The sequence below is a fragment of the Nuphar pumila genome, chromosome 10 (assembly GCF_984573655.1).
Source record: "Nuphar pumila chromosome 10, dmNupPumi1.hap1.1, whole genome shotgun sequence".
Taxonomy (NCBI): Eukaryota; Viridiplantae; Streptophyta; class Magnoliopsida; order Nymphaeales; family Nymphaeaceae; genus Nuphar; species Nuphar pumila.
Genome location: NC_143258.1, coordinates 4,188,447 through 4,202,822, shown reverse-complemented (window position 1 = coordinate 4,202,822; position 14,376 = coordinate 4,188,447). Strand labels below are relative to the sequence as shown.

The 14,376-nt window shown below is 37.8% G+C and overlaps 1 protein-coding gene and 1 long non-coding RNA gene across 3 annotated transcripts in view; both read left to right on the top strand.

Moving 5' to 3' along the window:
- The first annotated feature begins 2,558 nt into the window (after positions 1-2,558).
- On the top strand, positions 2,559-3,171 carry LOC149823297 (uncharacterized). The gene is made up of 2 exons (XR_016435087.1): positions 2,559-2,701; positions 2,860-3,171. It is a non-coding gene; the product is annotated as an uncharacterized LOC149823297 (long non-coding RNA).
- Positions 3,172-9,834: 6,663 nt separating this feature from the next.
- LOC149823296 (folylpolyglutamate synthase-like) overlaps positions 9,835-14,376 on the top strand; it is a 105,923-nt gene continuing 101,381 nt past the window's right edge. For both annotated transcript variants that reach the window (XR_016434745.1, XM_090018765.1), the window contains exons 1-2: positions 9,835-9,973; positions 11,391-11,611. Coding sequence is in view for 1 of the 2 variants with exons in the window: in XM_090018765.1 (XP_089874891.1) it covers positions 11,429-11,611 (183 nt within the window). In the remaining variant the exon portion in view is untranslated. The remainder of the gene's footprint in view (positions 9,974-11,390; positions 11,612-14,376) is intronic.

The window sequence follows — 14,376 nt, the reverse complement described above, 5'->3', positions numbered from 1 at the left end:
TATAAATCTTAGCTGGTTTTTGTAACATGATTTTTGAAACATGTTTTTTGTAGATCTATAAGTTGGTGTGCCATAATTTGATATGGAAGAGGAAGAACCAAGAACCAAGAACCAATAATTTAATTTTTCAACTTTCAAGTTCATATTGTATGTCTCAAGCTCTGTTAGCACCAGTTGATAGCAACCATGTTTCAATGAAAGAAAATGAAGACCAATCAACTAATTGTGGCACATTGGTACTTGAATAGACAAGTAGGCATAAATCAGTTGTATGGAAACATTTCACTAGGAAAAAGATTGATAGAAAGGATAAGTCTGAGTGTATTCATTGTCATAAATGTCTTGCTGGGGGTGCCAAGGCTGGAACTACTCATTTGAGTGATCATATTAAGATATGCCCTAGGCTTAAGCATAATAATATTCAGCAATATATTTTGGCTACAAACAAAGCTACAGTGAATGCCGAGAAAACAATAGAGAATTGACAATTTGTTCAAGATGCTGGAAGAAGGGATCTTGCTATGATGATTATTCTACATGAATATCCTCTTAGTATGGTTGATCATTATGAGTTTAGAAAATATTCTAATACTCTTCAACCCTTGTTCAAAATGATTTCTCGAAACATTGTAAATAAAGATATTCACAAAATTTATAATGTGGAACGAGACAAGACAATAAAGTTGTTGAAAAAAACTAAGAGTAGAGTTGACACCACTACAGACATGTGGACATCTTCCAATCAAAAGAAGGGATATATGGCTATCACTGCACACTTTATTGATAATTCTTGGAGCTTACAAAGTCGAATCATAAGGTACTTATCAAATGTCAATTCTTTTTTTTATTCATTACTAATATGTTTTTTCAATATCAATATTTAATCACCTTTGTTATATTATGTTCAGGTTTTTATAGGTGCCTTATCGACATACCAAGGAAGTTCTTGCGGAGTGTTTGATGGATTGTTTGTTCGAGTGGAACCTTGATAGGAAGTTGATAAGTTTGACAATGGATAATTGTAACACTAATGATGCAGTTGTGGATATTTTATTGGATAAACTTCCATTTGGTTCATTAATATTATATGGGCGGTTGTTTCATATGCGTTGTTGTGCACATATTCTCAACTTGATTGTCCAAGATGGTTTGGCTGTGATTGGTTGAAAGAATTCGTGATAGTGTTGCTTATTGAACATAATCTCTCATGAGAATACAAAGTTTTGAAGAGGCTGCCCATCAAATGCATATTTCAATTACAAAAAAACTTGCTCTTGATGTTAAAACTCGATGGAACTAACCTTTTCTCATGCTTCAAAGTGCATTGCTTTATAAAAATGTTTTTACTCGTTTGACATATCGAGATCCACACTATAAGTGTTGTCCGACAAAAGAAGATTGGGAGTTGGCACAAGATAATTGTGAGAAATTAGAGTTGTTTCATCGTGCAACAAAATTATTTTTAGGTACAAAGTATACTACAACAAATGCCTATTTTCCAACTATTTGTGGGATTAGAGTTGAAATGATTAAGTGGTTAAGTGATCCAAAAGATATGGTGAAAAACATGGCGCTTAGAATGTTAGAAAATTTTAATAAGTATTGGAGTGTGTTTCATTGCATGGATATTTGAGAAGAGGAAGAGGCAAGGAACTTCATTATACTTTGCTTGTTTTGGCATGTGAAAACTTCCAAGATGTAATATCATGAATTGTTTTGAACTTTTGGTGTTATATATATATGGCACTGCAACTATGTTAGTGAATCACATTAAGGCCAACTGCTAACAAAAGTTTCCGGTCATACAGTACTAGTACAATAGGATGATAGTATAAACACTTTGTGTAGGGTGACCTTCGTTCATTAGTACACTATCTGTTTATCTCTTTTTCTTCTTAAATGTTCATGTTTTTAATAAATATCACATAAAATGTATTATATAAGTGTTGTTTGTAAGGCACAAAGTAACATAAACAAAGTGAATCGAGCAATGCACCACGATCCTCATACTTTAGGAACGAAGAGCTATGCTCGTTTTCACCATGATTTAGTAAGTAATATTTTGCTTTAATTAATTGAGCTGTCTTTTCTTTTTGGTTTTACACTAAGTTTTTGCCATGAATTGGTTTTACACTAATTACTATTATGCTTCATGCAGATTAGATTGGAAGGAGAGCACTTAAATATATGCAAGGAAGATGGGATGAACAGAGTGAATTGGACGTCAACAATCAATCCTCCAAGGAACCAGCCTTTGACCTGGTATAAGGTATAGTACTAACTCATGTTCAGTATATGCGCACTAGTTTTATATTATGAATGCATTGGTGTGCAATCATGTATATCATTGTGCTGAAATGTGCAAATGCATCTTCATATATATGTAACTAATATCTTTGTTGCACATGCAAGACACAAAGTTCAGAAAGATCTATGATTCGTAGATCATCACTGGCTTCTATATTTAACCTCCTAAATTGTTTTTTTCTAAAGAATGTCTTTCTTTTTTTTTAAATTTCATCTTGTATCAGCTCTGCTATAACTGCAGCCTTCTGGTTCTTGTGAGATCAAGAAACGGACCAAAATACAAACAAAAGCAAAAAAAGTATTTTAACTTTTTTAATTACTATGGGGATATAGCTACGTGAATACTGTGGAGTCTGCAGTTGCAGTCATAGCTGATGGAAGTGTTAACCTGAAGGTAGACACCCAACACCTGAGAGATATCAACTTCACAATTGGTTTCATTTGTCAATTCATCGGCGAGCTATTAATCGAACTTGATGGCAATGTATGTATTTCTCCGTTCCAGGATTTGTCAATTTAACTCTTTGATTTTTGTTTCACGCCATCTTACAGGCAAGGGTTGAACGAAATGTGGACGGCATGGATCTTAACCTCTACCACCAATCTCTTGAGCTTAGGAGAGAGTTTGTAGCTATCGCATGGCCCCTTCAGCAAGTTAATTTCACTGACGCAGTGAAGTTGTTCGATCTTAAACTAACTAGGAGATGATTTGATATCATGTACATAATGGCTGAAATAAATTATAAAATATTGCAGTCAGGGGATATTTTTCCAGTGTCATTTCTGTTCTACGGAGAATTTTGCCTTGCCCAATACACTATAAATTAAAAGAGAATGCAAACCTTGTTTTTTTTATTGAGTCCAGACACTCATTTGTAATCTCACTTTGGCAGTTGTAAGTGTCATCGTTAGAGTATAAAAATTTCAAAAAAAAAAAGCAAAAAAAAATTAGGAAAAAAATTTAAAAACTGAGAGAGAGAGAGAGAGGACGGGGCTGGGCGGGGACCGGATGGGGCGGGGATGGGGATAATTTGTTTGAGATGGGGCGGGGGTGGGGGTGGATGTCCAAAGTCCCCCCCCCCCCCCCCCCGCCACGGGGATGTTCACAGTCTCACGTGAGGTACACACTAAGCCTACTTGGATTTGCACTTACCAATCCATCCACACACACACGCAATGAGGAATGCACCCACAGCTGATGGATCTCCCGCATGGTCCTAGTCAGCCCCACCACCCGTCTGGTAGTGCAATCTTTGTTTCAAGGATACCATTAAGGTTAGGCTTGGACCGCCATATACAATTGGAAAAGAAGAAGTTCTCTAGACAATTGAGGACACACATTCCAAAAGCACATCTTCATGGCTCAAACACCAAAGGGGTAGGACATGTCCTGATGACATATTTAGTATGACGCAGGCTTGAGATCGGCGTTGCCACCTTAGAGACCCTAGAGCTGAGGTCGACTTCCAATGCAGAGGACTAGTCAGGGATGAGGGAGCCCCCCAAGAAGAGAGAGACAATAAAAGAGGGGTCTGCCAAGGGAATAAGGGGAGAATGGTGCTTAGGCAAAGAGGAGATAAGATGTTCATTAGAAGGCAAAGCGATAGGTGGGGAGGGGAGAAGCAAAATGGGAGGTGGGGAGGTGGGGAAGGGGGAAATGAATAAGTTGCAGAGGATGGCAAGGGAAAAGGAGACAGTAATGCATGGGGGATCAAAAAGGGGGGACGAGGGTCGTAGGAAAAGTTTGAGGGAGAATGTTGAGTTAAACCACCACGTTGGTGGTGGTTACTCACGACGACGTGAGTAAAGTGCTTCTTCCATTAAACTCATCAAATAAAAGGGGGAACGGTTGTTCCCGTTCTCATTCGGTGATTATAAGAAAGAGGTTTGATGAGCACCCTCATACGGGAGAAAAACAGTGGAAAAATCAATGTATACAGTGAAGAACGCACAGTGAAAGAAAGAGGGAATAGGGTTGACTCACCGGTGGCATTCGGAGGCCTACGCTTGTGGTGGCCTGAGTTGAAGGAAACCCCTCTCCGTCAACATCCTCTGCCCTCTGAAAATGGCCGCCTCAGGTATGCATTATGGATGTTTTGCTTTTGCAGGGGCTCCGACTGGCTGGTGGCTGATGGCGACTCCGGACCAGCTGTGAAACTCACTCCCCCCAACAGGAGGCAGTCAATGAGGCAATAAAAAAATGAAGGCGGCACAAAAAAAGCTAAAGACGAAGGAGAAAGAAATACTATGCAGGATTGACACCCAGAGGTGAAAAGGAGGGCCTTCCTAGATGGGAGAGGGGAGAGAGGAAGGAATGGGAAGGAGGAGGGAGGATACTGGATGGCTAGAGACGAGGCTACAAACACAATAGAGAGGGGGAGATGTGTGCCCCTAGGAAGAACCATGCTTGAATCACGAGGTGGGATAGGACTGGTACCAAGCATGTGGGTCGGGCAATTGGGATGGGGTACAAATTCTGAAAGTCCCTCAGAAGGTCGCATACACGGAAGGACCAAAAGGAATGTGATGGTAGGACTCGACAGATGAGTGGCACACTCATAACAGAACAGGAAACCACAAACAAAAGATGATTGTGGCAGCGGTTCTTAAGGAAAAGAGGGGGATGGTGGTGGCAGCGAAAGTTTTACCGGTGAGAACAAATCGGATTTCTCCAGCAGTGGCTGGAGAGGCAAGCCAAGGCTACGCGAGGGGAACTGCCATGGTGGGGAGGACTAGTTCCAAACGTCAAAGAAGATCCAGTGGTCACTCACCTTGAAGCCATTGGAAGGGGTTTGGGGGTGGCGAACAACAGGTTACAAAAATGTTGAAGGAAACTCATTCTCATTTGAGGCATGGATGGATGGCAGCATCGACGACGAGGGAAGACGATCAAGTTCGGATTGTTCGGGCTGAAGGTTGGACAACATCGCCGGCATGACCTTCTAGCCCAAGCAAACCATGCACCACCAATCACCACCTAAACGACCTCCTGATTCTGCCAAGGACAAAAGATGTCTGCAACGTTGGTCCTTACATGATTCAACCCTTTGCCAACCTTCCTTAGTGGGGACGTTACAACACGTTGTTGAGGACAAAGGCTTCTTGACAAAGGCGACGAACGAAGGCGGCGACCTCAAGAATGGTTAAACGCCTTAATGGATACAACTGATGAAGAGGTTGGAAAGGCCAAAGGAAGACCTACTGATTGAGGGAAATGGGAAGTTTTGAAGTGATTCACTCCCTCTAACACAAGTGTAGAATGGGCCACTTATTGATGGTGGTGTTAGGGGTGTCAACGGGGCTGGGTTTGGTTCTGACCCAGGTAAAACTAGACTTGGACCAGATTTTTGAGTAAAGCATCAGACCCAGACCTGGGTTTAATCAGGTCCACTATAAGAAAAAACAAACCCGGACCTGATAAAAACTACATGAACCAAACCCGAACCATACTCAATAAAACCATATTTTTTAGCATTTTTACATTGAAAAATTGTGGGTCTTAATTGAAACTCGGGTCTGATCCAGGTCAGGTATAAAATTTCACAAACAATACTCGGGTCCATGTATTAATTGGACCTTTGGGTTTGGACCCAGGTCTTAATCGGGTCTTCTTATTTATCACCATACTTGGACTTTATAGGGTTTGGTTCGGGTAAGGTCCAGGTAAACCAAGCCTTAAGAAACAAAATATTGACATTGAGAGAGCTCAAAGGCTTAGATGCACTATGGGACCATCTTGGATCCCTCACGGGTCCTCTGGTTTCGGTTTCGCTTTCGCTATGCATCATGGTTTCAACATAAGAGATGTTAACCTCAAGGACTAATTTGCAAGGGTTGATGAAATGTTAGGAGCTAACTTGTAAATTTGCGTAATGCAAGGACTAATTTGTAAATCAATGAAATGACAAGGACCATTTTGTAACAATGCTAAAATAAATCAAGTATGTAACTAGACTACCAATTTTTGGGGGAATGAATATGTTCTATCAAAGAAAATTGTGCATGTTTTTTTAAATAACCAAATATTTAAGGTAGGATAAGTGGCTAATGCGTAATGAGGGGACATGTGACAGCTTTTAGAAAATTTCACGATTATATAAAAAAAAAGAAAAAAAAAATAAGAGGTTTCCCTTTAGAAATATGGAAAAATGACATCTCTTAAAAGAATTTTTTCTAAATTGTTGGTCTAGGAAGAACAGGGCTTGTCTAGGGGTGTCAATGGGTAGGGCTTTGGTCCGATTAGTGCATAGAGTTGGGTATGGTTTATGAAATTTCATAGCAGACCCGTGTCTGACTTGAGTGCAGATTAAGACCTGTGATTTTTCAATATCAAAAGATAAAAAGAAAACATTATTTAACTGGGTATGAACCTGGTTTGCTTCGGGTAATTTTTATAGGGTCCTAGCATGGTTTTTCTTATAGGAGATTGATAAGATTTGGGTTTGAACCTGGTACCTACACCTCAAAACAATTTCAGTTGGGACTCACCTAGGTATGCACCAAATCCGACCCGTTAATACCCCCATGCATGTCTATAAATGTTAATTATGTTGGATCTTAGATTTGGATCCAATGTGGCCAAGGGTCTCACATCGAAACCCCAAAAGCCACAAAGAGTGGTAGGCTCATTAAGATAATTCAATGAGTTTTATGAGTTACATATAACCTTTAATATATAAGTTATGGAGAGGATTACAGTGTTTAACGGGGCATTTGTTAATGATGGAGTTAAAGCCTAATCTTTCATGAATCCTTATATATAAATCCATGTCCATGACAATAAGTAAGGTATGAGCTACAAATGAGCTCAAGAAAGGATTGAAGACGAAACACACCATGTGGAGAGAGCTGGAATAGCTAACCAATGAAGCATGTGTCTTCACACAAATGGAAGCTAAAAAAGTAGTCCGAAATGTGAGGGATAAAGTATATAAGAAGGTTTATGACAAGTTGGATACCAAAGAAAGCGAAATGGATATTTATAGGCCTGCAAAGATGAGAGATAGGAAATCGAGGGATCTGGGTATGGTTAGATGTATCAAAGATGAAACACAAAGGGTTTTAGTCAAAGACGAGGAGATTAAGGAGAGATGAAAATATTATTTTGATAAGCTATTTAATAGAAGTCATGATCAAGATCTTGGAGACTTCTCCATTCATTTTCCTAAGATGAATCGTGACTTCATGCGCAAGATTCAAAAGAAAGAAATTGCAGAGGCTTTGAAGAAAATGAAATCAAGAAGGGCAGTTGGCTCAGATGGTATACCTATTGAGGCTTGGAAATGCTTGAGTGAGAAAGGTTTAAAATGGTTGACAAATATTTTTAACAAGATTTGGCGGATAAATAAGATGCTTAATGAGTGGAGAAAGAGTACTTTGGTGCCTCTATATAAGAATAATGGTGATATACAAGATTGTACAAACTATCATGGTATAAAACTCATGAGTCATACTATGAAACTTTGGGAGAGGGTGATTGAGTATAGGTTGAGGAAGGTTGTCATGATATCGGAGAATCAATTTGGTTTTATGCCTAGAAGATCAGCTATAGAAGATATACATCTTCTTAGATAGCGTATTGAGAGATATAGAGAGAGGAACAAACATTTGCATATGGTTTTTGTTGATTTGGAGAAGGCATACGGTAGAGTACCTAGGGATGTTCTCTGGTGGACAATGATGAAGAAAGGTGTTTCTCTCAAGTACATTAGTATAATTAAAGATATGTACGAAGGAGTAGTAACCAATGTTTGCACTTGTGGAGGGGTGACAACCAATTTTCTTACAACGGTTGGGTTACATCAAGGATCTGCATTAAGCCTTCTCCTATTTGCTATGGTGATGGATGAGCTTACGAGATCAATTCAATAAAATGTGCCGTGGTGTATGTTGTTTGTTGATGACATTCTTTTGATTGATGAGTCTAGAGATGGGGTCAATGCTAAGTTAGAATTATGGAGACAGACATTGAAAGCAAGAGGTTTTAAGTTGAGCAAGAGTAAGACAAAATATATGGAATGTAGGTTTAGTAAGCAATGAATTAGTGATGGGAGTGTAGTGAAGCTTGGTAAGCAAGAAATACCGGTGGATGACTGTTTCAAATATTTGAGCTCTATCATTCAAAAGTATGGAGAAATTGACGGAGATGTAAATCATAGGATAAAGGTTGGGTCGACGAAATGGAAAAGTGCAATTGGAGTGTTGTGCGATCATTAAATGTCATTACGGTTGAAGAAAAAGTTTTATAGGATGACAATTAGGCCCGCTTTACTATATGATACGAAATGTTGGGCTGCCAAGAGACATCATATTCAAAAAATGCCTGTAGCTGAGATGCGTATGCTTAGATGGATGTGTGAAAATACAAGAAAAGATAAAATTCAAAACGATGAGAAGAAGGTAGGTGTTGCATCCATTGAAAATAAGATGAGAGAGAATCGTTTACGATGATTTGAACATATTCGGCGAAGGCCTAATGATGCTCCAGTTAGAAGGATGGAGAAATGAAAAAATATATTAGTTAAAAGAGGTCGGGGTAGGCCTAAGAAGACTTGGATGGAGATGATAGGAAAGAATATGAATGCTTTGAACCTCACCGAGGACATGGCATTGGATAGAAATGATTGGAGGAGAAGGATTCATGTAAAAGACCCATAATGATTTTCTTTTTTGGTTCATATCACCGACCCCAATTGTTTTGAGATGATGGCGTAGGCGTAGTTGTTGTTGTATAAGTTTGGAGCTTAGGCCTCAAACACTTCTATATTTAGTATTTGTTTAGAGCTCTAATGGCTTGGCCTGAGGTGTAGGGACATGGACACAAAACCGGTTGGATACCATCACATTATGACCTGCATTACCGAATGAGACATGGCAGACTTGTACAGTGAGGAAAACCCAGTTAGATCAGATTTTGAAAAGAGAGAGATATAAGAAAAGTGATGCAAAATGAAAAATTTGTATGGATTTTTTCACCCTTCCAAAAGCGAGAGACATTTTGGCTAAGGGAGTTTTTCTAAAAAGTATACTTTTTAATAGAAAACATTCTTCCATGAGAAAAAGTGGAAGAATGTTTCCTACAAAGAGAAAATTTATTTTTACACTTCCCACCACTCATCTCACCACATTTCACGTCCACCCGCTCACCACCATCTTCCTCCGCCTCTCCCATTTTTTTATATTTTTCATTCTGATTTTCTCATGTTACACAAACAAGCAAAAAACTTTCTTTTGGAGAACTTCTCTTATCAAAAACTCTGGTAAACAAAACTTTCTTTTTGAGTTTTTCTCTCTTCCAAACGTGCCCCAAAACTACTAGTTAAGAGCCATAATAGAAATACCCAACCTCATAAGTTTACTGGACCCACTACCCAAGTACTGATCCAGTTTAATCAGGTCTGGATATTGCCTAATTGGGATTCTACTTAAAAGACATATTCCGATATTTGAAGCAACAAAACAGTAGGAACCGAAAAAAGAAGTCCCACATGGAAAACTTCCAATAGTAATTTTTAGCCTAGTTCTTGTCCCTTCTTGGCATGCCCGATAAGATCCGTGTGGTTTAGAACAGCAAAGTGGAGGCACTGATCATATACCACCATCACCACATTTGGCCCTCCTTCTACACTTTCCTCTACAAGCCCTAGATTTTTCCTGCCAAGCATGGGTATGAATCTCTCTCTCTCTCTCTGAACACATGCTCCACTGAAATGACGATATATCACCATTAATTGCCTTTTGATCAGTGATTTGGTATATATGGTGTCATAAATTCACGCAATTTATTTAGTATTACTAGGATTTTTGTTTGTGTCGCGAGGAATTCGCTTATGAGAAACAGATTCCGATCTCTTCCGAGGAAAACGTTTTGCTCAGAAAACGGGGTCACACGTTGATTTTGGGGGCCGACTTCCCCTCAAGAACATCTTTTCCTTCCTTTGCATTGCCAAGTGACATCTGTAGGAAAAAGTACTTGTTTATGTCTAGTACTTCAGTTGAATAGACCCTATGCAAGTTCATGGCTTTCATAAATTTTGTACATCTTGATGTTGTGTAATAATTATTACTATCGCTATTGCCAGCTCATTTGTTGCTGCATTTGAAAGAGATGAAGATGCTGGTCAATTGTTCTGAATTCTTTAAAGTGTTTTCTTTTCGTTTTTTCATTTTTCGCTTTCGTCATTCTTTCTTTCAATTAATATTTTTGTAGCAATCTTGACGATGGAACATGCTTTAACAAGACTTTATTGGAGTGTTATAAATGAGACACCTTGTATCTGTATTTATTTGCAGTCCGTACAGGAAAAACCAACCAAAGAACAGGGTGCAGGATATATGTAAACTATAACCTCACCCACTCATTTTGACATATGAAAATTATGTAGATTGTGCTTCCATATTTTTTGTTATTTTCTTTATGTTTGTGGTCATATTTGAAATGTATTGAATCAAAAAGTTATTTGATCTCCTTGTTGCGTTACCGGTATGAGACCTTTATTTTTTCATTTTAATGTGGAAAATCCTAATAGTTCCCTTTCTATGTCCTAGTATAGTCTTGTTCTAGTTTATATTAACATCGTAGTTACAGGCATCCTTTAATAGCCACATAACACACACTCACTCGCACATGCACACTGAGCTGGTTTGTAAGTTACTTGACATCAAAAGATGATATATTACATTTATACTATAGAAAAGATACTGTTTGGATATACTGAACTAAGATCTCAAGCTTTTCACACACACACATGCACACACGTAGGTTAAGTCATCTTCAGCGAATACCCTTACTGTTGTAAAATATAACCAATATGTATTGTTTCACCCATTAATGCCTCTTAGTTTTTCTGTCCAATAAAATGATCAAGCCAACCTTCTAAGTAGCAATGAAATTCTAGTAAGTGACTCTGCTGTGGGGGTAATTTCGTAATTTATGCTAGATGAACACTCCTAAGATCAATGCAAGTGTTTAGACTTAGATAAACTCTAAATATGTGTATATCTTTATATCTGTCCATCAATCTGTATGTGTCTATGTACATGTGTGTGTGTTGGCTGAGAATGCCCAGAATATTTATTTACAGGATCTTATGAGGATGATTAGTTGGATTCACAAAAACAAATGGGGAGCAATAGGGTCAACCAAACAGTACCTTGTGATCCATCCCCGTTGCCATCCTATGAAACAGCTGTGGAAGCACTCTCCTCTCTTATTTCTCGTCGTAGACGTGGGGATGGAAGTCCCAGCCCGACAGGAACAGGTCGTCAAGATGATAAATTACAGTTAATGGAGAAGTATGTTAATGTAAGTGCATACCACATTTCGAGTTTATTCAATCTCATGTGTGTAACAATGATATATATACACGTAAATTTATACATCTGTATGTTGAGGAATTTAGTTGCCACATGTATTGACTGGGTCAAGAGGTAATGTTATCAGCTGATACTATGTATGCTTTACGTGATGCTTTGTTCCCAAAACTGGCAAAAGAGATTTGACATTCATTTTTCTTGGTTATGCATGATTTGCTCCAAATAAGCATGGTATTTGAACAAGTGTGTATATCATTGACTTTTGGTGCCATGGCTTCAGTCATGTTTTTGAGTGAATATTCACAATTAAACCAAAAATTGTATAATATATGTGTAACTTTTGAAATGACCAAGTGATGACTTATCATGGTTGTGATCTTGCAATGGTTGTTGTTGGCACATAGATATTGAATTATTTGAGCAGCTCATGTGAAACAATATAACCTAGAGCGTTTTGTTTTGTTTTCTGAAACCTACTTTTCATCTTTATGAAGTAATTTAGACTCATTTGGCATGAAGTCCATCTTCAGTTATCCAAATTTTCTCCTTTAGTGTACATAAAGAGTTTTTTGCCAACTTTACATAGATCTTAGGTGTGCTTAAAGGGAAATTTCAGTTTTGTTATTTTATATTTTTGCTTTGGGTAGAAATATCCTTGTTTGTAATGGTTGATTTTTGATAAGTTCATTAGAACTTGTATTTTCTAGTTTCATGGATCACATTTTTGTGTTCAGAAGTAGATGATTTTCAGCTCTTTTGCTGTTGCTTACTGCTGTTCAGTTCTTTTCTGTTGTGGTTGCTATGAGGAGGATGGAGTAAAATTATTCAGTTTACGTTCACAATAGTTATACATGTTACTGTTTAATAAGTTTTGGGAATGCACGTAGTTGTGACATTAGTAAGATGGTGAGTGGTTTTCTGGCCAAAGAATCTGTGATATGTTCTGTAATGAAACGGTGGTCTTCCACAAAAGCACTAAAACTCACAAAGGGTGTCTATTGGAGACACTACAAGCATAACCCATAAAAGGGTATAAATGGAAGAACACACTAAAAATAATAATATTTTATTTCTCACAATAAATGCTTAAGAAGCATTGAAATACAAAGGAGGGGGTCACCCCTATATATACAAGAGAAGAATGAAGTGGGAAGAGCTCTTCCTAAGAGTCGTTGGACCTAGTCCATCGGCTCTATTTATAGCCGTTAGACTAGGTCCATCCACTATAATGTTGGTCAAGATCTAACTAAATCTTGACTAACTTGTTCAAAATGAACTAGAAATTAAAGAAAAAAATAAAAAAAAATAAAATAAAAGAAAGAAAAATAAAAAAAATTAAAAAATAAATATATATTATATTATTATTTTATTAATATATCTATTATATATATTACATGTTACATTTTAACACTCCCCCTCAAACTTACGGTACAATGAGTAGAAGTTTGTTTAAGAGGAAGTGAAATTTGGGAGCAACGAGAGGTTTGGTGAAAAAGTCTGCTAATTGATACTCTTATGTAACATATGGCGGATCAATGGTCACATGTAGATATTCTTTTTTGACATAGTGACAATCCATCTCAATATGTTTGGTGCGTTCATGAAATGTTCGGTTGCTTGCAATATAGATCGTATTCTTGTTGTCACAACACATTCGTGAAGCTTGTGTTGCTTCAACTCCTATGTCACCAAGCAAACGTCTGAGCCAACTTTCATTATCGTGGTTGCCATGGCTCGGTATTCATTTTTTAGCGGATGAGAGAGAGACCTTTTGCTGCTTTTTGCATCTCTACGAAATTAAGGATTTACTTAAAAAAACACAAAAACCAGTGGTTGAGTGTTGATTATTGAGATCACCTCCTTAGTCAGCATCAATATAGGCAATTAAATCTAATGAAGATGAAGCAGACAAGGAGAGGCCTCGTGAAAGAGAAGACTTTATGTATCTAATAATACACAAAACTGCTCCCATGTGAACAAAGGTGGGAGCATGCTGAAACTGGCTAGCTGTGTGTACATCGTGTGCTATGTGTGGTCTAATAATGGAAAGATAGTAAAGTGTTCCGATAAGCTGTCTGTAAGGAGTGAGATCATCAAGATGTTCTCCATCATCGATTCACATTTTGACGTTGACAACTTCTAAAGTGTCCACTTTCTTATTATTTGTAATTCCAGACTTGAAAACAATATCAAAAGCAAATTTAGATTGAGATATCAAATACCCACGAGGGGGATAGGCAACTTCAATTCCTAAGAAATATCTCAATAAACCTAAATGAGTCATTTCAAAATGAGTTTTAAGAAGCTTTTTAATGTTTTCAACTCCCTGTTTGTCGCTTTCAGTGTTGATCATGTCATCCACATAGAGAAGAAGAACAATAATCCCTACATCAGAATTCTTAATAAACAAAGCAGTGTCAGTCAAACAAGATAAAAAACCAATATCAATCATAACATGACTAAACCTGTCATACCAGACTTTTGGTGCATGTTTAAGACCATAAAATGTTTTTTCTAAATGAAGAGCTTTACCCTTAGGGATACTAATATCAGGTGGGGCTTCCATATAGACTTCTTAAACTAGATTTTTATTGAGAAAAACATTTTTGACATCCATTTGATATATGAGTCATTTTCTAATAGAGGCTAAAGCTATTAATGTCCTAGCAATGGTCATTCCGACAACTGAAGCAAAAGTTTCTTCGTAATCGATGCCATACTCTTTGGCATACCCCTTGTCCACCAATCTGGCTT